This window comes from Budorcas taxicolor, chromosome 5 (genome assembly GCF_023091745.1).
Source record: "Budorcas taxicolor isolate Tak-1 chromosome 5, Takin1.1, whole genome shotgun sequence".
Taxonomy (NCBI): domain Eukaryota; kingdom Metazoa; phylum Chordata; class Mammalia; order Artiodactyla; family Bovidae; genus Budorcas; species Budorcas taxicolor.
Window position 1 is genome coordinate 88883059 of NC_068914.1, and position 21022 is coordinate 88904080.

Below are 21022 nucleotides of genomic sequence, written 5' to 3' on the forward strand. Positions count from 1 at the left end.
CTTCAGCTTCAGCATCAGTCCTTCCAATGAATATTCAGGGTTGATTTCCTTTAGGATCAACTGGTTTAATCTCCTTGCAGTCCAAGGGACTCTCAAGAATCTTCTCCAGCACAACAGTTTGAAAGCATCAATTCTTCAGTGCTCAGCCTTCAAACAGATGGTCCAACTCTCACATCCATACGTGACTACTGGAAAAAACAGCTTTCACAGGATGGACCTTTGTTGGCAAAGTAATGTCTCTGCTTTTGAATTTGCTGTCTAGGTTTATCATAGCTTTTTCCCAAGGAACAAGCGTCTTTTAACTTCATGACTGCATTGACCGTCCGCAGTAATTTTGGAGCACAAGAAGATAAAGTCTGTCACTGTTTCCATTTTTTTCCCCATCTACTTGCCATGAAGTGATGGGACCAGATGCCATGATCTTAGTTTTAAAAATTTTGAGTTTTAAGCCAGCTTTTTCACTCTCCTCTTTCACCCTCATCAAGAGGCTCTTTAGTTACTCTTTGCTTTCTGCCATTAGAGTGGTGTCATCTTCATATCTGAGGTTATTGATATTTCTGCCAGCAATCTCAATTCCATCTTGTGCTTCATCCAGTCCAGAATTTCACATGATGTACTTTGCATAGAGGGCTTTCCAGGTGGCACTAGTGGTAAAGAACCCACCTGCCAATGCAGGAAACATAAAAGATGTAGGTTTGATCCCTGGGTTGGGAAGATTCCCTAGAGGAGGGCATGGCAACCTACTCCAGTATTCTTGCCTGGAGAATCCCCATGCATAGGGGAGTCTGGTGGGCTTCAGTCCATAGGGTTGCACAGAGCTGGACATGAGTGAAGTGACCTAGCATGCAGGCACACGTGCACTCTGTGTAGAAGTGAAGTAAGCAGTGTGACAATATACAGCCTTGATGAACTCCTTTCCCAATTTTGAACCTGTCCATATTAGAGTTCTTTGAAAAATCCCTTTATCAGTCTTCCCTGGAAGTTCAGTGGTAAAGAATCCACCTGCCAATGCAGTATACACGGGTTCAATCCCTGATATAGGATGATCCCACATGCCCCAGAGCAACCAAGTCTGTGCACCACAATGCCTAAGCCTGTTCTCTTAAGGCTGGGACCTGAAATACTGAGCCCATGAATCCCAACTATTGAAGCCTGTGTGCCCTTAAGCCTGTGGTCAAAAACAAGAGAAGCCACCACAATGAGAAGCCCACACACAAGAGAGCAGCACCCCCTCTGCACAACCAGAGAAAAGCTCGAGCAGCAATGAAGACCCAGGACAGCCAGAAATAAAATAACTTAGTTGTAAAAAGTCCTTTTAGGCACTTCTCTGGTGGTCCAGCAGTTAAGAATCCTCCTGCCAATGCAGGGTACATGGGTTTGATCCCTGATTGGGAAAATTCCACATGCTGAGGGGTGACTAGGCCTTTGCACCACAACTACTGGGCCATGCTCTGCAACTACTGAACCCGGGGATCTGGAGCCCATGCTTGGTAACAAGAGAAGCCACTGCAATGAGATGCACACCCTCCACAACTAGAGAGTAGCCTCTGCTCACAGCAACTAGAAGAAGCCTGCACGCAGCAACGAAGACCCAGTTTAGCTATAAATAAATAAATGAATAAATAAATAAAATTTAAAAAATACTTTTAGGTGTAAAACTCCAAATCTTCAGTATACCTATTTCAGTTCTGACTTCAAACCAGTGAGTCTTTTTATGACTTAAAACCAATATTAGTGGGAATGCAAACTAGTACAGCCACTATGGAGAACAGTGTGGAGATTCCTTAAAAAACTGCAAATAGAACTGCCATATGACCCAGCAATCCCACTGCTGGGCATACACACCAAGGAAACCAAAATTGAAAGAGACACGTGTACCTCAATGTTCATCACAGTGCTGTTTACAATAGCCAGGACATGGAAGCAACCTAGATGCTCATCAGCAGATGAATGGATAAGAAAGCTGTGGTACATATACACAATGGAATATTACTCAGCCAATAAAAAGAATGCATTTGAATCAGTTCTAATGAGGTGGATGAAACTGGAAGCTATTATAGAGAGTGAAGTAAGTCAGAAAGAAAAAGACCAATACAGTATACTCATGCATATATACGGAATTTAGAAAGATGGTAATGATGACCCTATATGTGAGACAGCAAAAGAGACACAGATGTAAAGAACAGTCTTTTGGACTCTGCGGGAGAAGGTGAGGGTGGGATGATTTGAGAGGGTAGCATTGAAATGTGTATATTATCATATGTGAAGCGGATTGCCGGTCCAGGTTCAATGCATGAGAGAGGGTGCTCAGGGCTGGTGCACCGGGATGACCCTGGGGGATGGAATGGGGAGGGAGGTGGGAGAGGGGGTCTAGATGGGGAACACACATGAGCCCATGGCTGATTCATGTTGATGTTTGGCAAAAACCACTACAATATTGTAAAGTAATTAGCCTCCAATAAAATAAATAAATTTAAAAAAAACAACAATATTAGAGCTTACCCATGGACATGAGAGGTGTCCCCTAAGAAATGTAGCCCTCCCAAGATGCAAGGCCTCTCCAGAGAAAGCCTAAGAAAGCAAAGACCTTCCATGTCACAGGTGGCAAAGAAGCCTCTATCTCCCACCAAGTGACACCTTAAATCACTGGCCTCCTAACCTGTGTTACCAGAAGATGATACTACTAAGAGAGTTTTCCTTTCAAAACCAGGCAACAAAGGTAGAGGCCATTATGGCCTCTTATGGACTTGGATACTTTATTCAAACTCCCCTAAAAGCTGGCATGGTTGGACAAAGAAAATGCTGCCTGTCACTTCATGTTGTAGGCTCCCAGCTGGCTGGCTGCTGATGCCAGCCTAACAGACAACCTGCACCCCCCAGTGGCAGGATCCAGAGCAAGAATCCTCACTGGTGACAAAGCCAAGTTCTCAATACATAAAACAAATGGAGATTCTCATTTCATGGTTTTTCATTCTTCTGACAAATGATGGCAACAAAGGAAAGCATGACTCCTTCAGGGAGGCTAAGAATCAATAACCATAGGTGTTGATTGCCAAAACCAAATTCAATTCAGTTCAGTTCATTTCAGTCGCTCATTTCAGTCCAACTCTTTGCAACCCCATGAATCGCAGCATGCCAGGCCTCCCTGTCCATCACCAACTCCTGGAGTTCACTCAGACTCGAATCCATCGAGTCAGTGATGCCATCCAGCCATCTCATCCTCAGTCGTCCCCTCCTCCTCCTGCCCCCAATCCCTCCCAGCATCAAAGTCTTTTCCAATGAGTCAACTCTTCACATGAGGTGGCCAAAGTACTGGAGTTTCAGCTTTAGCATCATTCCTTCCAAAGAAATCCCAGGGCTGAGCTCCTTCAGAATGGACTGGTTGGATCTCCTTGCAGTCCAAGGGACTCTCAAGAGTCTTCTCCAACACCGCACTTCAAAAGCATCAATTCTTCAGCGCTCAGCCTTCTTCACAGTCCAACTCTCACATCCATACATGACCACTGGAAAAACCATCGCCTTGACTAGTCGGACCTTAGTCGGCAAAGTAATGTCTCTGCTTTTGAATATGCTATCTAGGTTGGTCATAACTTTTCTTCCAAGGAGTAAGTGTCTTTTAATTTCATGGCTGCAATCACCATCTGCAGTGATTTTGGAGCCCCCCAAAATAAAGTTTGACATTGTTTCCACTGTTTCTCCATCTATTTCCCATGAAGTGATGGGACCAGATGCCATGATCTTCATTTTCTGAATGTTGAGCTTTGAGCCAACTTGTTCACTCTCCTCTTTCACTTTCATCAAGAGGCTTTTTAGCTCCTCTTCACTTCAAGAGTCCCAATTCAAGATCTATTTTCACAAATGTTTTTCTTCTGCCAATGTGAATTCACAAAGGTAGGGACAGGGAAAAACTGTTATCTTCCTCTCTTAACTGTGCACTGCAGACAGAGAGCTGGGAGACTGACATAGTAAAAATTCTCAGGTCTGCTGTCAGTTATCCCATATCTCAACTGCAGTCTCCAGGGAACAGTGGAGTGTTCCACACTTCACTGTCTCATCCTTATAACTAGAAACGGCACAGGAGGAAACATTTGTTTCATTTCACCTTACTAAGTTTTTGGCTGGTATGAAAGATTAACAAGAGAAAAGTAAACAAGTATATTAGCATGTATATCTCATATATACTTATGAGAAATGTTAACAGGAATAACTTAAAAACATGGTTAAAACTTGGACTTACAGATTATCTTAACCAAAGAACAATATACTTTAAAAGTAGCAACAAGACAGAGGAAAAGAGTGCTAGGCCTCAGACATTACTTTGCCGACTAAGGTCCATCTAGTCAAGACTATGGTTTTTCCTGTGGTCATGTATGGATGTGAGAGTTGGACTGTGAAGAAGGCTGAGCGCTGAAGAATTGATGCTTTTGAAGTGTGGTGTTGGAGAAGACTCTTGAGAGTCCCTTGGACTGCAAGGAGATCCAACCAGTCCATTCTGAAGGAGCTCAGCCCTGGGATTTCTTTGGAAGGAATGATGCTAAAGCTGAAACTCCAGTACTTTGGCCACCTCATGTGAAGAGTTGACTCATTGGAAAAGACTCTGATGCTGGGAGGGATTGGGGGCAGGAGGAGAAGGGGACGACTGGGGATGAGATGGCTGGATAGCATCACTGACTTGATGGACATGAGTCTGAGTGAACTCCGGGAGATGGTGATGGACAGGGAGGCCTGGCGTGCTACGATTCATGGGGTCCCAAAGAGTCGGACACGACTGAGAGACTGAACTGAACTGAGGCCTCAAGGTTTGCAAACTGTGGAACAATAAATACATTAGAAACTGATGGAAGATACCAGCTACTCAGTAAAGGTTATTTTGTTGAGTCCTCTGTTGCTGTCTTGGGGCTGATAAGTGTCAATTAATCAAAATGATTAATATCTGCACAAATTTATGCTTTGCTTTCAGGAAAACAGGAGGAGAGCAGAGAATTTTTCTTGGATCTGTTTCTTCTCAATTGCCTTCAGCTCTAAATAATCCTTGTGCTAAAGGGGAAGATTTTTGGGTGGCATATTCTGTTATCCTTCTGTAGGTTTTACTATTAAGTTCTTTTCACTTTCACTTTCTTTTGCATTATATGTTCTAACATGGAAATGTGAAATAAGGCATTGTCAGAAAGAAGTTAGGAATATTGTTCACATGAGCTTACTTATTATAGTAAAACAGTGATTCATAAATTAAGAATTTATAATAGACACCAAAAATGTTAGTAGAGGAATCTGATTGAGCACCACGGTATGGTGCTACATACCTGTCAGAACACCAGGCAGTGTGCCATATTGTTTTGTGGAAAATGTATATAAAACAATTTTAAGGAAAAAGATGATAATATAATGAAAGCATATAAAACAACACCATGCAAATGAATGTTAATCAAGATGGGAACTCATTTTCAGTTGTGTAAAATGTTCATTCAGGGTTTTTATTTCTTTATAGTTGCTCAAATTCAATAGTGATAATCCCAGTTCTTCCTGAGCAATATCTTTCATAATTTTCTTGCAATTAACTCTTAGGACATCAGAATACCCCTCTGCAAACATACAGAACAAAACTTTTAGTGTAAGTGAAGCAATAAAAAGTCCCTGCTTTCCACATGTCTCCAAGGGTGGAGCCCCCAAACTGATCAGAGAAGAGGGAAGTGAAAAGATGTTAAATACCAACTCCAGCTCACCCTGGTCAGCCTGGAGGTCTGGCTTCTCAGTCAACATGAAGGCTCTCTTTATTCTGGGGCTTCTCCTCCTTTCTGTCACTGTCCAGGGCAAGGTCTTTGAGAGATGTGAGCTTGCGAGAACACTGAGAAGATTTGGACTGGATGGCTATAAGGGAGTCAGCCTGGCAAATTGTAAGTTAACTCTTCTTCATCCTTTCAAACAGTTAGCCAGGTGTGGAACAGACACTAACAGAGGAAGAAGAAAGACTTTGAGTGAATGGGCTTTTTTTATTTCTTAGCAGGTTTGTACATTTACAATGGTTAAAAACATCAAAGATTCCTTTAGAATTAGAGGTACCAGGTGACGGAATGAGTCATGGGAGGGTCAAATTCTATACCATTCTAAGCATGCCAGATCCCCATATACTCCTCTAGTGCCACTAAATTTGCCGGCTGGCACATGAAGGCTGAGTCTAAGATATATTTCAGAACCTGGGATATGTCTTTCAAGCCCTTAGTGTTTGACTCTACCCATTTCCAGTTTGGAACTTGTGTTCTGCAAGCCTGAGTAGGCAGTGTTTGTTTGTTTGTTTGTTTTAATCCCCCTACCATGATGTTGAGCTTTTAACAGTAAAGTTTTTTAAAACTTACATTGAACTCTTAAAACAGGGACAGTAGAAACCTATCTTCCCTCAATCAATATCTACATAAGTATCCCTGAAATGCAGCATGAAAATATATCTTATTATTCTGACTCTCTATTAATTAATTTTCATTTTCTTCTGCAGAATTAAAGATGTGCCTTAAGGAAAAGTGACTGTGTACTTTAGTCCATATTTGTCAATGTCATCACTGTATTTTTCAAATTAAATTCAGATATTTCCCCTCCATAAACATTTCTGAATGAATGAGCAACCGGCTAGCTGGCTGGCTGAATGACATAGTCTTTCCTATTCTATGATTCTTGTTGTCTGAATTCTATTTTGATACCCATAGTCACCTTTAGGTATCATAAGAAATTTTCTTTTTCCTAGAAAATCCTTACTTTTCCTAATAAAGGTATTTTTCCGCTGGTATATATATCTGCTGCTAATGACCAAATAAACTCAACAGCTCTGTTGCTTTTTCCATTCAAGGCTCAATCTTACCTGAGGGATGGGAGCAGGGGAAGGCTAATAGTAATAGAAGACACAGATATTTTGATATTTTTGCAATATGTTATCTTATTTCATTAGTATTTTCAAATGATTTGCTAACAAAAGAATTCTCTTAAGGGCCCTTAATACCAAATGTTAAAATATTTATAAGTAAAATATATCTTTATGCTTCTAAAATAAGTCATTAGTAAAATAGAATTGTGCTATGAAATATAAGTCATATGATGTTACTGTTTATTACTAAAAATACATTTTTTTCCAGGGATGTGTTTGATCTATGGAGAAAGCCGATATAACACACAAGTTACAAACTACAATCCTGGAAGCAAAAGCACGGATTATGGGATATTTCAGATCAACAGCAAATGGTGGTGTAATGATGGCAAAACCCCAAGAGCAGTTAATGGCTGTGGTGTATCCTGCAGTGGTAAGACAAGATAATGTTGAGGGATGGCACAGATGTCTTCTGGTTATATCTGCAAGAATAGAGAGTCAATACAAATGAAAAGATCTTGAAGAGTTCATGATGGACCTAGAAAAACTCCATCTTAACTTCTAGAAATGCTTTATCTATCTCATAAGTCCTTAAGTAAGAAATTAAACAGCTGGTATCATAAAAGGTTGCTGTTTGCTAACATACAAAAATTTTTGAAATGATCTATCACTTTATTATAACTGGACATGTTGATGCTTTGTAAAGAACAATGTTATTCCTCCTACTTACCTTGTTTGGGAAAGGTTTAGGGATAATCAGGTTGTGTGTGTGTGTGTGTGTGTGTGTGTTTTAAATATACACTCCTTTATTGGAAAATGAAAGAATTAGTAGTTAACCAAAGAGGAGGAATATATGTGGTCTTTTTAAAAAACTTTTACTTTTGATTATGAAATATTTTAAATATGTGAACAATTTGAAACACATATCAACATAAATGTGTACTTTAACAGCATAATATGTGCTTTAGCAGTTGTTAACATTTTGTCATGTTTACTTCTTTTATGTATATATTATCCAGTTGGTGGTTTTTTGCTGAGTGATTTTAAAGTGAATTAGAAACATTATTACATTCCATTTCTAAATTCTTTACTGTGCATCTCTAAAAATACACTTCATATTTAATCACTATCATTCTAACAATTTCATATATGGATTTGTTTGATCAGAATGAAACAAATATTCTATTGAGTTCCTTTTCAAATTGAGACAACATATGCAATATTTAGGGCTTGCCAGGTGAGGCTAGTAGTAAAGGACCTGCCTGCCAACGCAGGAGACATAAGAGACACGGGTTGGATCCCTGGGTTGGGAAGATTCTCTGGAGGAGGGCATGGCAGCCCACTCCAGTATTCTTGCCTGGGAGAATCCCTACAGACAGAGGAGCCTGAGGGGCTACAGTCCATGGGGTCTCACAGAGTTGGGCATGACTGAAGCTACTTAGCAAATGTGCATACACATACAATATTTAATGCGTAAAATATTGAGAAGTATTGTAAATTTGATATTGTTTAATTTTTAATATTAAAATTCCTAATAAAGAAGATTCGTTTCTGGATATTCTTTTGTACTCAGTTAAGTGTTAGGATTTAAAAATTATTTTTTATTGTGTAATAATCTGTGGTCATTGAATAAAAATTCTTACTACCCAGAGATTTATGACCACTGGTTTGGTATTCAAGTTTTCTTTCAGATTATGCATCACTCAAGCACATGAATGTAAAGCTGTATTATGCACATTTGTACTCACAAACATGTAAGCAATGTGCTTCAACAAAAATGAAACTGAATCATATTTACCAGCTTACAATTTGCTCTTCATTGTAAAAAATCATTTTTTCAACAAATATTAATCTTTATTATTTTTTTGGATGAATAGAATTCTACTATATAAATATTCTAAAATTTATCAATCCAACTCTTGTATTAACACATATATCTTGGGTACATATCTCATTATTTTTTTTGGAATAAATTTCCACTAGTAGAATTGCTGAGCAAAAAACTGCTAGACTGGGTTCTGCTTGTTTGTTTTTGTTTTGTTTTCACAGTGTCCAGTGAAAAGAGAACCTTCTATCATATTTGTTAATAGTTTCAGAGCTTCGAATGATTTTGGCAAATGAGAAACAAATGCTTTATTTCATGCTAAGTGAGATGGAATGGAGAGAGTTTCTCCCAATATTCACAGATAAAGAGATTCTTAAAAAAATAATTTTAGTTGTTCTTTCCTCAGCCTAAGAGAATAAAGCTGGCTGAACCTAAAATTTACATGAAATTTCTGTGAACATTGTCCTTATTTCTCACCACCTCTTTTTCAGCTTTGCTGAAAGATGACATCACTCAAGCTGTAGCATGTGCAAAGAAGATTGTCAGTCGGCAAGGCATTACAGCATGGTATGTTCTTTTTTTTTGTTTTTGTTTTCTGTCCAGTGTTGTTGAGATATAATAGACACACAGCACTTTTTAAGTTTAAGGTGTACAGCATAATGACTTATGTACATCCCAAAATGATTATCACAGGAAGTTCAGTGAATATCCATGATCTCAATGGATAAAAAATTAAAGAAACAGAAGAAAAAATTTTGTGTGTGTGATGAAAAGCTTAAGATTTACACTCTAATCTATTTTCATAGATAAGATATAGCAGTGTTAATTATATTATCATGTTGTACATTACATCCCTAGTGTTTGTTTATCTTACACCTGGAAGTTTGTAGTACCTTCCACTGCTTTCATCCAATTCCCCACCCCTCACCCCACCCACAACAGCCACCTCTGGTAACCACAAATCTCACCTATTTTTCTATGAGCTGGTTTGTTTGTGTTTGAAGTATGAACTTCAAACTGCAACACTATGTAAGTTCCTTTTACAGAGCAAGGTATGCGTTAGGCATTAAAAGACCTGCGGTCTTCCCTAGTAGTTTAGATTCTGTGCTTTCAATTCAGGAGGTGGGTGTCTGGTACCTGGTTGGGGAACTAAGATACCAGAGGCCATGTGGTGTGGTCAAAAAAAAAAAAGGGTAGGGGGGAGTTTTACCCTACTGTTTTACAGTAGTTTTACCCTACTGTTACGAGAGAAGTGAGGGAATATTCTCAAAGACCAAGGTATGCTACTGAGAACTGAAAATCTAAAAAATTAGATTTATGCTCAACAGTGTATCGCATAGAAATAATCTACTTTAACTGATTCAGAATCTAATTATTTTGTTCCTCAGTTTATTTTAAGGGCTTCTAGAGTTTTTAAGTTTCTACACACTCTACCAATTCCTTGTCATCTCTTGAAATTAATTTTGAAAGTAAGTAAATATGGAACATGCTTTGCAGTTGTGTTGTGGACTACACAAGACTCAATATCTGTGTTCAGCATTCTGTGCACTAGTGAAGCCTTGGGGAGATGTGAAGGCCTTGGTATACATGTCTCCAGTTAATAAATAGCAATACTCGGATCGGTCTGTAGCCTGTATTTCATATATTGATAAACAATTTTGTTCTCCCAAAGGATCTGAACTATGTATAAGAATGTATAAACAATGAAGATATGTTTTAACCTTATTACCGTGTGTTTCATCTTTCTCTACAGGGTGGCGTGGAAAAACAAGTGTCGAAACCGAAATGTCAGCAGTTATATTCAGGGTTGCAAACTGTAACTCTGGAGTTTTCTTTCTTCTGCTCATCTGTCTCTTTTTCATATTAAGAAGTAATAGTTGAGTAAAAGGTTATACTAGCACTCTTTCAAATAAATAATGCTTTCACAGAAGCAGGAGCATGTGGTCTTTCTTCTAAGAGGCTTGATGCTTACCTCATGTGTTTATTGTTTGCTATTACTACAACATATTTCAGGTTCTAAACAGAACTAATGCTGGTGAATATTTGTCTAAAACCTTAGTTATCAAATGTATCCCTAGTACATTAAGTTCTTAATCAAAGAAATAACCCAGACTTAATTTTGAATGATACAAGTACTCCCCAATATTTAACACAAATATTACAAAAGAATATCTTTAAGCAAATTGATCTTGGTCAAAGGCCCACTGTGTAGGCATGTGAATTTTCATCTGTCCAGCCAAAAGGAGATGAATGCCAAATGGCTATATATGAAAACAGCCTGAATTAAGAATTTTGTTTTCATACAGTGTGGCCTTTGATTTAAATGTTTTTGTAGAAATGTTGCATTTACACAGCTTTAGAAATAAACTCACAATTTATACATCAACCTATTTTAGCCTTTGTAAAGAACTCATATATGCATCTTGCTGATTCTGGAACATAAAGAAGGATTAGATGAGCTGATGCTTTTCCTTAATTTTATTAACTTAGATTCACACTCTATGACATATTCAGAGGTAGATGAGCTTGCAAGCATTGAATTAATTGCTATTAAATAGATGTGAAATTGTACAGGCAGTAAAAAAGTACAAACATTTTCATTAAAAGCTTTGCAACTCATACCTTGTCTTCCTTTGTTCAGTTCAGTTCAGTTCAGTCGCTCAGTCATGTCCGACTCTTTGTGACCCCATGAAAAACAGCACGCCAGGCTTCCCTGTCCGTCACCAACTCCCGGAGTTCACTCAGATTCACGTTCATCGAGTCCGTGATGCCATCCAGCCATCTCATCCTCTGTCGGCCCCTTCTCCTCCTGCCCACAATCCCTCCCAGCATCAGAGTCTTTTCCAATGAGTCAACTCTTCTCATGAGTTGGCCAGAGTACTGGAGTTTCAGCTTTAGCATCATTCCTTCCAAAGAAATCCCAGGGTTGATCTCCTTCGGAATGGACTGGTTGGATCTCCTTGCAGTCCAAGGGACTCTCTAGAGTCTTCCCCAACAGCACAGTTCAAAAGCATCAATTCTTCCGTGCTCAGCCTTCTTCACAGTCCAACTCTCACATCCATACATGACTACTGGAAAAACCATAGCCTTGACTAGATGGACCTTAGTCAGCAAAGTAATAAGAGCCATGTAATGTCTCTGAAAAAATACATATGTATATATTTGGGAAAAAAATGATCTGACACTTAGTATTTCCTACATCTTCACCTGTAATGAAATAGCTGGGTGTTGTTGCAAGAAATCCATAAGCATACTGACAGATCTCACTTAATATTTTAAATTAAAAAAATTTTTTGGTGGTGCCACACAGCTTCTGGGACCTTAGTTCCCCAGCCAGGGCTTGAATTCGCACCCTAAACAGTGAAAGCACAGAGTCCTAATCATGGGGCCACCAAGGAATTCCCCTCACCTTAAATTCATAAACATAAATCTCAAATGGGCACTCAAATCTGCTTGGCCATCATAGTCACTTCTCTGCGGTTCTGTATTGGTGTCCCCACTCTCTAAAATGGCTGTCACTATTTGCTTCTCCTCTCATTTCAAAGTCCTAACCCACACGCCCAACTACCGGGCTTCAACACACTGCTCTCAGTAGATGAGCTGGCTTCATGTTACACTGACAGAACAGATGCAACTCATAGAAAATTCTCCCTTCATCCCCACCGTAATAGAGCTCACATCTTTCTTTCCCTGGGCCCAACCTCACTTCATTCCCGTTTATCACTATGATGAAAGGCATCTGCTCCTCCCAGGGGCAGTGTCTCCATACGCAGATTTCATCACAGCCCTCTCCCTACTCCAGTTTAGGCTGAGGGTTTCCTGCATCCTGAGTTTCTCCCTCTTTGCTGGATCATCTCCGTCACTGTACAAACTGCCCTGGTAACCTTGCTTCTTACAAAGAACTCTCTGTGAGCTCTACATAACATTTTTTATTTTCTTTAACAGTAACACTTCTGGGATGTTATCTGTATTCACCCACGCCACATCCTCACCTCCATTTCTCTTTGTGACTCTTCTCAATCTGACTGCTGTCCTTTCTCAGCTAAAAACGGCTCCAGCCTGACTCCTTCCAGGATGCCTTGGAGCCAGTTCAGTGATCAATTGTTTTCTGTTCATCCTCCTTGATCTCTCAGCAGCATTTGACAGAGTGAACCACTTCCTACTTTTGAAAACATTTTCTTCCTCAGCTTTTCCTCCTTTACATCCTGCTTCACTGATGCTTCCTTCACAGCCATTCTGGCTATTTCTCCGCTGACTGATATTTAAGAGTTAGAGTGCCCTAGGGCTCAAGCCTGTAATCATTTGATAAACATATTTATTCATTTATTTGTCTCTTCTAGCTGAAGTATAACACTAAAAATGAGTTTTTCCAACTTTTTGAAGACACTGAAATAATGTCAATTTTCTCCAAAATATGCAAGTACAGTACAGTCTTTTATGTTTTCTGAACACTTTGAGAATATACTGCCAAAATGGTGCCTGGTGGCTCTGATTCTTCAGTGTGTAACTCCTCAAAACATCATCTAAATCAGGAGGTGAACACTGACAAATTAGGACCACTTAATCATCAGATTCTATGCAATTTCATCAAGTGTCCCAAAAGCTTTTCTTAATTAAAAGAACCAAGTGTTTTATTTGGTTATTATGTTTCTCAGTTTCCTTCAGTCTAGATCCCTTTTTCCATGACTTTTATGACTTTAACCCTTTTGAAGACCTCAACCACCTATGGTGTAAAACAGCTTACGGCTTTTCTGATATTCTATGGAGTAGATTAGCTTATGCACCTTTGGCAGGGATACCATAGAAGTGATTTTGTGCTCTTCCCATTGCATCCTTTCAGGTGACATCCAGCTTTGAAATGTTCTATTACTGATGATGTACACATTGATCATTTGATCAAGGTGATGTCTGCAAGTCACCTCCACCGTGAAGTATGTGGGAGATGGTGAGGTACTTTGAGAAATTTTGTTCCTGATCAAAATTTCAATTTTTATATTGACTTATTATATCAGTATGGGTTTCCCCAGGGGCTCAATGGTAAGGAATTCGCCTGCCAATACAGGAGACGCACAAGACATGGGTTTGATCTCAGGGTCAAGACGATCCCCTGGTAAAGGAAATGGCTGCCCACTCCAGTATTCCTGCCAGGATAATTCCACGGACAGAGGAGCCTGGAGGGCTACCATCCATGGGGTCACAAAGAGTCGGACACGAGTAAGTGCACATGCAGGCATGCATACATTATATCAGGATGGACCCCTGGCTTCCTACTTTATTCCAATTATAATGAGTCATAATCCATTCAGTTCAGTTCAGTTCATTTGTTCAGTCATATCCGACTCTTTGCTACCCCATAAACCACAGCATGCCAGGCCTCCCTGTCCTTCATGAACTCCCAGAATCTACCCAAAGTCAGGTCCATTGAGTTGGTGATGCCATCTCATCCTCTGTTGTGCCCTTCTCCTCCTGCCCTCAATCTTTCCCAGCATCAGGATTTTTTCAAATGAGTCAGCTCTTCACATCAGGTGGCCAAAGTATTGGAGTTTCAGCTTCAGCATCAGTCCTTCCAATGAACACCCAGGACTGATCTCCTTTAGGATGGACTGGCTGGATCTCCTTGCAGTCCAAGGGACTCTAAAGAGTCTTCTCCAACACCACACTTCAAAAGCACCAATTCTTTGGCGCTCAGCTTTCTTCGCAGTCCAACTCTCACATCCATACACAACCACTGGAAAAACCATAGCCTGGACTACAGACCTTTGTTGGCAAAGTAATGTCTCTGCTTTTTAATATTCTGTCTAGGTTGGTCATAACTTTCCTTCCAAGGAGTAAGCCTTTTAATTTCATGGCGGCAATCACCATCTGCAATAATTTTGGAGCCCAGAAAAATAACATCAGCCACTGATTCCACTGTTTCCCCATCTATTTGCCATGAAGTGATGGGACCGGATGCCATGATCTTCGTTTTCTGAATGTTGAGCTTTAAGCCAACTTTTCCACTCCCCTCTTTCACTTTCATCAAGAGGCTTTTTAGTTGCTCTTCATTTTCTGCCATAAGGGCGGTATCATCTGCATATCTGATGTTATTGATATTTCTCCTGGCAATCTTGATTCCAGCTTGTGCTTACTCCAGCCCAATGTTTCTCATGATGTACTCTGCATAGAAGTTAAATAAGCAGGGTGACAATATACAGCCTTGATGTACTCCTTTTCCTATTTGGAACCAGTCTGTTGTTCCATGTCCAGTTCTAACTGTGCTTCCTGACCTGCATAGAGGTTTCTCAGGAGGCAGGTCAGGTGGTCTGATATTCCCATCTCTTGAAGAATTTTCCACAGTTTATTGTGATCCACACAGTCAAAGGCTTTGGCATACTCAATAAAGCAGAAATAGATGTTTTTCTGGAACTCCCTTCCTTTTTCCAAGGTCAAGGGTGGCGACTGAGAGGAGCTACCCCACTCCCGAGGTCAGGGGAGGTGTCTGAGAGGAGCAACCCCACGTCCAAGGAGCAGTGGCCACGCGGGCACAGGAGGGCCAAGAGGAGTTACTCCACACCCAAGGTCAGGAGGGGCAGCCATGAGGACATACCCCTCGTCCAAGGTAAGGAATAGCAGCTGCACTTTGCTGGAGCAGCCATGAAGAGATACCCCACATCCAAGGTAAAAGAAACCCAAGTAAAACAGTAGGTGTTGCAAGAGGCATCAGAGGGCAGACACACAAACCATAATCACAGAAAACTAGTCAATCTAATTACATGGACCACAGCCTTGTCTAGCTCAATTAAACTAAGCCATGCCCGTGGGGCCACCCAAGACAGGTGGGTCATGGTGGAGAGGTCTGACAGAATGTGGTCCACTGGAGAAGGGAATGGCAAACCGCTTCAGTATTCTTGCCTTGAGAACCCCATGAGCAGTATGAAGAGGCAAAATGATAGGATACTGAAAGAGGAACTCCCCAGGTCAGTAGAGGCCCAATATGCTTCTGGAGATCAGTGGAGAAATAACTCCAAAAAGAATGAAGGGATGGAGCCAAAGCAAAAACAATACCCAGCTGTGGATGCGACTGGTGATAGAAGCAAGGTTCAATGCTGTAAAGAGCGATATTGCATAGGAACCTGGAATGTTAGGTCCATGAATCAGGGCAAATTGGAAGTGGTCAAACAGGAGATGGCAAGAGTGAATGTCAACATTCTAGGAATCTGCGAACTGAAATGGACCAGAATGGGTGAATTTAACTCAGATGACCATTATATCTACTACTGTGGGCAGGAATCCCTTAGAAGAAATCGAGTACCCATCATGGTCAACAAAAGAGTCTGAAATGCAGTACATGGATGCAATCTCAAAAACGACAGAATGATCTCTGTTGAGTTTTAAGCCAACTTTTTCACTCTCCTCTTTCACTTTCATGAAGAGGCTCTTTAGTTCTTCTTCACTTTCTGCCATAAGGGTGGTGTTATCTGCATATCTGAGGTTATTGATATTTTTCCCGGCCATCTTGATTCCAGCTTGTGTTTCTTCCAGCCCAGCGTTTCTCATGATGTACTCTGAACATAAGTTAAATAAGCAGGGTTATAATATACAGCCTTGACATATTCCTTTTCCTATTTGGAACCAGTCTATTGTTCCATGTCCAATTCTAACTATTATTTCCTGACCCGCATATAGATTTCTCAAGAGGCAAGTCAGGTGGTCTGGTATTCCCATCTCTTTAAGAATTTTCCACAGTTTATTGTGATCCACACAGTCAAAGGTTTTGGCACAGTCAATAAAGGAGAAATAGATGTTTTTCTGGAACTCTCTTGCTTTTTCGATGATCTAGTGGATGTTGGCAATTTGATCTCTGGTTCCTCTGCCTTTTCGAAAACCAACTTAAACATCTAGAAGTTCATGGTTCATGTATTGTTGAAGCCTGGCTTGGAGAATTTTGAGCATTACTTTACTAGCGTGTGAGATGAGTGCAGTAGTTTGAGCATTCTTGTGCATTGCCTTTCTTTGGGAATGGAATGAAAACTGACCTTTTCCAGTCCTATGGCCACTGCTGAGTTTTCCAAATCTCCTGGCATACTGAGTGCAGCACTTTCACAGCATCATCTTTCAGGATTTGAAATAGCTCAATTGGAATTCCATCACCTCTACTAGCTTTGCTATAATCCATTGCTGTCGTTTATTTTGTTGTTCACATTGTCCCTGGTCTGGCCAGGAGAGTCTCTGCAAGCTAACTTCTGTGTCATTGTCTGCCCGTGCAGGAAACATAGGGTTTGATCCCTGATCTGGAAAGGTTCCATTTGCTGCCACTAAGCCCATGCACCACAACTACTGAGCCTGTTCTCTAGAGCCCGGGAGCTCAACTACTGAAGCCCGTACACCCCAAAGCCAGTGCTCCACAACAAGAGAAGCCACCACAGTGAGAAGCCTGAGCACAACTAGAGTAGCCCCTGTTTGTTGCAATTGGAGAAAAACCCTAATAGCAACAAAGACTCAGCACAGCCCAAAATATAAAAAATTTAAATATATATCTATCTATATATATATACATATAAAAAGGCAAAGACAAAAATAAAATTAGAGACATGTAGAGATGGGCTCAATAAAGGACAGAAATGGTATGGACCTAAGAGAAGCAGGAGATATTAAGAAGAGGTGGCAAGAATACACAGAATCACTGTACAAAAAAGATTTTCACAATCCAGATAGTCACTATGGTGTGATCACTCACCTAGAGCTAGACATCCTGGAATGTGAAGTCAAGTGGGCCTTAGAAAGCATCACTACGAACAAAGCTAGTGGATCAGTAAATCCATCTGCCGCTTCCCCTAATTCCTTAGCTTCTTGGCAGGATTTGACACAGCTATCTATGCCTCCTTTGATAAAATATAGTCTTTTTTCTCCTATCTTTCTGGCTGCTGATTTCCAGATAGTTCAGTCGGACTGTCATCTGTTTCTGTGGTGCTTACTGGATTGAAACACTTAAGGTAAGTGGTATAGGGCAGTCCTGGGAGCTGAGGTCAGAGCTAAGAAGCTAGCCAGTTCACACTGCAGGAACTCCCTGAATCTCAGGAATTTGTGGGTGTGGGGATCTCTGGAAGTAAGGGAAGGGAGGAGGAAGAGAGAAGCTAGAAAAAAAAGATTGGTTGAGATTCTGTTTAAAAAATATTCAGGTTCTACAGACTTAGGGAATAAACACATGGATACCAAGTTGGGTACTGACGTAGGATAAGTTTGGAGATTGGGATTGGCATATACACACTACCATGTATAAAATAGATGATTATTGAGATCTAGGAGTTGGTGATGGACAGGGAGGCCTGGCGTGCTGCAATTCATGGGGTCGCAAAGAGTTGGACACAATTGAGCGACTGAAATGAACTGAACTGAACTGAACTGTTCCCATAGCAGAAAAAAAAAAAAAGTTATAATCTGTTTGTAGGACATATATTTACCTAAAAATACATTCCAATGTACATTGAAAGTAAAAGTCACTCAGTCGTGTCCAACTCTGCAACCCCATGGACTGTATAGTCCATGAAATTCTCCAGGCCAGAATACTGGAGTAGGTAACCTTTCACTTCTTCAGGGGATCTTCCCAACCCAGGCATCAAATCTAGGTCTCCTGCATTGCAGGCAGATTCTTTACCCGCTGAGCCACAAGGGAATATGTATTAGATGCAGACAAATACTGTTTGATTCCACTTATAGGAGACACCTGCTGCTGCTGCGGCTGCTGCTAAGTCACTTCAGTCGTGTCCGACTCTGTGCGACCCCATAGACAGCAACCCACCAGGCTCCCCCGTCCCTGGGATTCTCCAGGCAAGAACACTGGAGTGGGTTGCCATTTCCTTCTCCGGTGCATGAAAGCGAAAAGTGAAAGTGAAGTCTCTCAGCCGTGTACGACTCTTAGCGACCCCCTGGACTGCAGCCCACCAGGCTCCTCTGTCCATGGGATTTTCCAGGCAAGAGTACTGGAGTGGGTTGCCATTGCCTTCTCCGAGGAGACACCTAGAATACTCAAACTCATAGAGTCAGAAAGGACACGGATAGATGCCGGGGGCTGGGGGAGGGAGAATGGGGAGTTAGTGTTTAACAGGGTCAGAGGTTCAGTAGGAAGGTGAACAATTTGAGAATGGATGATAATGAGAGTTGCACAATAATGTGAATGCACTCAGTGCCACTGAAATATATAGTTAAATATGGTTAAAATAGTATGCTTTATATTATGTGACTTTTACCACAAAAAATTTTTTTTAATTCAGCTGAACAATTACCCCTTATTTACCCCCATGGGATAAAACAGGGGTAAAGTAAGGCCTTTGCATTGAGAGTCACCAGACAGGATTAAGGGAGGAATACCCTACAGAAAATAAGTAGATTAGCCAAACACATGCCTGGTACTAAAACCTTCATCCCCCACTAAACCCTTCATCCCCCACTAAACTCTTGAAGTACTGGCAACCAGGCCTTTTTATGTGTGTGTGAGCAGAGAGGAGGGAGAGGCTGCCCTGGGGATGTGTCTAGTCTAAGAGGAGATCTAAGGGGCCTCAGTGAAACTGACTCAACCAACCAGGTCATCCTTCTGAGAAGTACACATGGTCAAATCCACATAGGCCCTTGGAACCTCAAATGACTTTTAAAGTTTCCCAATCCTGAATTTAATTAGATAACCAAGGATTGCCAAATAACAGAGAAATGCCTCTAATACGAAAAGATATAATTCAAATTTAAAAAAAAGCAAAATGGCATATAAGAGGAAACATAGAGAAGTCAACTAAAGCCAAAACAAACCCAAACTGTTATTACTATATCCAGATAAAATAAGAAATAGCAAACATGACACAAAAGAAGGAAGAAAAGAATACTCAGGGAGTGAAAAAGAGCTGTTGGAATTAAAACTTTGATAGCAGAAATGAAAAATCTTGGAGAAAGATAAGACTGATGAAATACTATCTGCATCTAAATCCTAAGAGGAGATTCAAAGGGGAGACGCAGATAGCAGTGGGGATTAAGAGGTGCAAACTGTTATGGATAAAATAAATGAGCTGAGAATCCCTGGCAGTCCAGCAGATAGGATTCCATGCATCTACTGCAGGGAGTGCGGGTTTGGACCCTGGTTGGAAACTAAAATCTTGAAAGCCATGTAGCACAGACAAAATAAATTAATAAGCAAACTACACAAATATATTGGGCAATACAAGGAATATAGCCAATACTTTATAACTACAAATGAAATACAATTTTTAAGAATTGTGAATTGCTATGTTGTACTCTTAAAACTTATATAATATTGTATTTACATCAACTATACTTCAATAAAGTATTGAAGCCACCTTGAAGTTGGGAGTTGAACTAATGATAGATACAAAGAAAGCTAAGCCAGTTTAAGATCATGTAGTTTTTAGCTCCAGGGGAAATAAAATATTGCATAAGAGAAGAAAATAATTGTATTTATGACTATGTAAAAACTGAGTATTGATCTAATAAAGTATAGATAGTTACATCAGAAGGATAGGTTTTAGGGAAAGTTGCCATGTATGATGAAGATGCAGGAGGAGGAAACAGAACGTAATCCTTAACCATAGGGATCAATATCATAAAATGGAGAAATCAAGAAGAAGCAATACAAGCCTGATACATAAAAGCATGGGAGTATAAATAAAATTCTTTTTTTTTCAGCCATGCCACACAGCTTGTGTTATCTCAATTCCTAGACCAGGGATTGAACCTGGGCCACAGCAGTGAAAGTGCAAAATGCTAACAATCAGGCCAACAGGGCACTGTCTAAAATTCCTAACATTAAGCTATAAGAGTAGAAAATTGTTGCCTGTGAAGTGGGAGATATGAGGAGTAACATCTTTCATAACAAATCTGTAGAAACATTTCATTCTGGAAACACTGAGAATTTATAACTTTGTAAAAAATTTGGAATGGTCTACCATATAATTTGCTGCTTCCCTGGTGGACTTAGTGGTAAAGAATTCACCTGCCAATGAAGGAGACACATGTTCGATCCCTGACCTAGAGGATCCCATGTGCTCGGAGCAGCTAAACCTGTGCACCACGACTACTGAGCCTGTGCTCTAGAGACCGAGGCTTGCAACTACTGAGCCCTGTACAGCAACTACTGAAGCCCCAGCCCCCTAGAGCTCTGCAACAAGAGAAGCCACCCCAAGGAGAGGCCCATGTACTGCAACTAGAGATAGCCCCTTCTTGCCTCAGCTATGGAAAAGCCCACACAATGAAGACCCAGCACAGCAAAACATAAAATGAATACATAAAATTATTTTTTAAATGTAATTTGCACAATAGGCATATATATAACTGAAAAACATTATGTCTATGAATGACTTTAG

General features: G+C 40.4%; 1 protein-coding gene across 1 annotated transcript; it reads left to right on the forward strand.

Moving 5' to 3' along the window:
• The first annotated feature begins 5677 nt into the window (after nucleotides 1-5677).
• On the forward strand, nucleotides 5678-10498 carry LOC128048559 (lysozyme C, intestinal isozyme). The gene is made up of 4 exons (XM_052640981.1): nucleotides 5678-5894; nucleotides 7122-7286; nucleotides 9170-9245; nucleotides 10432-10498. Exons 1-4 carry the CDS (start codon nucleotides 5699-5701, stop codon nucleotides 10496-10498), a joined length of 504 nt encoding a protein of 167 aa, XP_052496941.1. The 5' UTR covers nucleotides 5678-5698.
• The last annotated feature ends 10524 nt before the right edge of the window (nucleotides 10499-21022 follow it).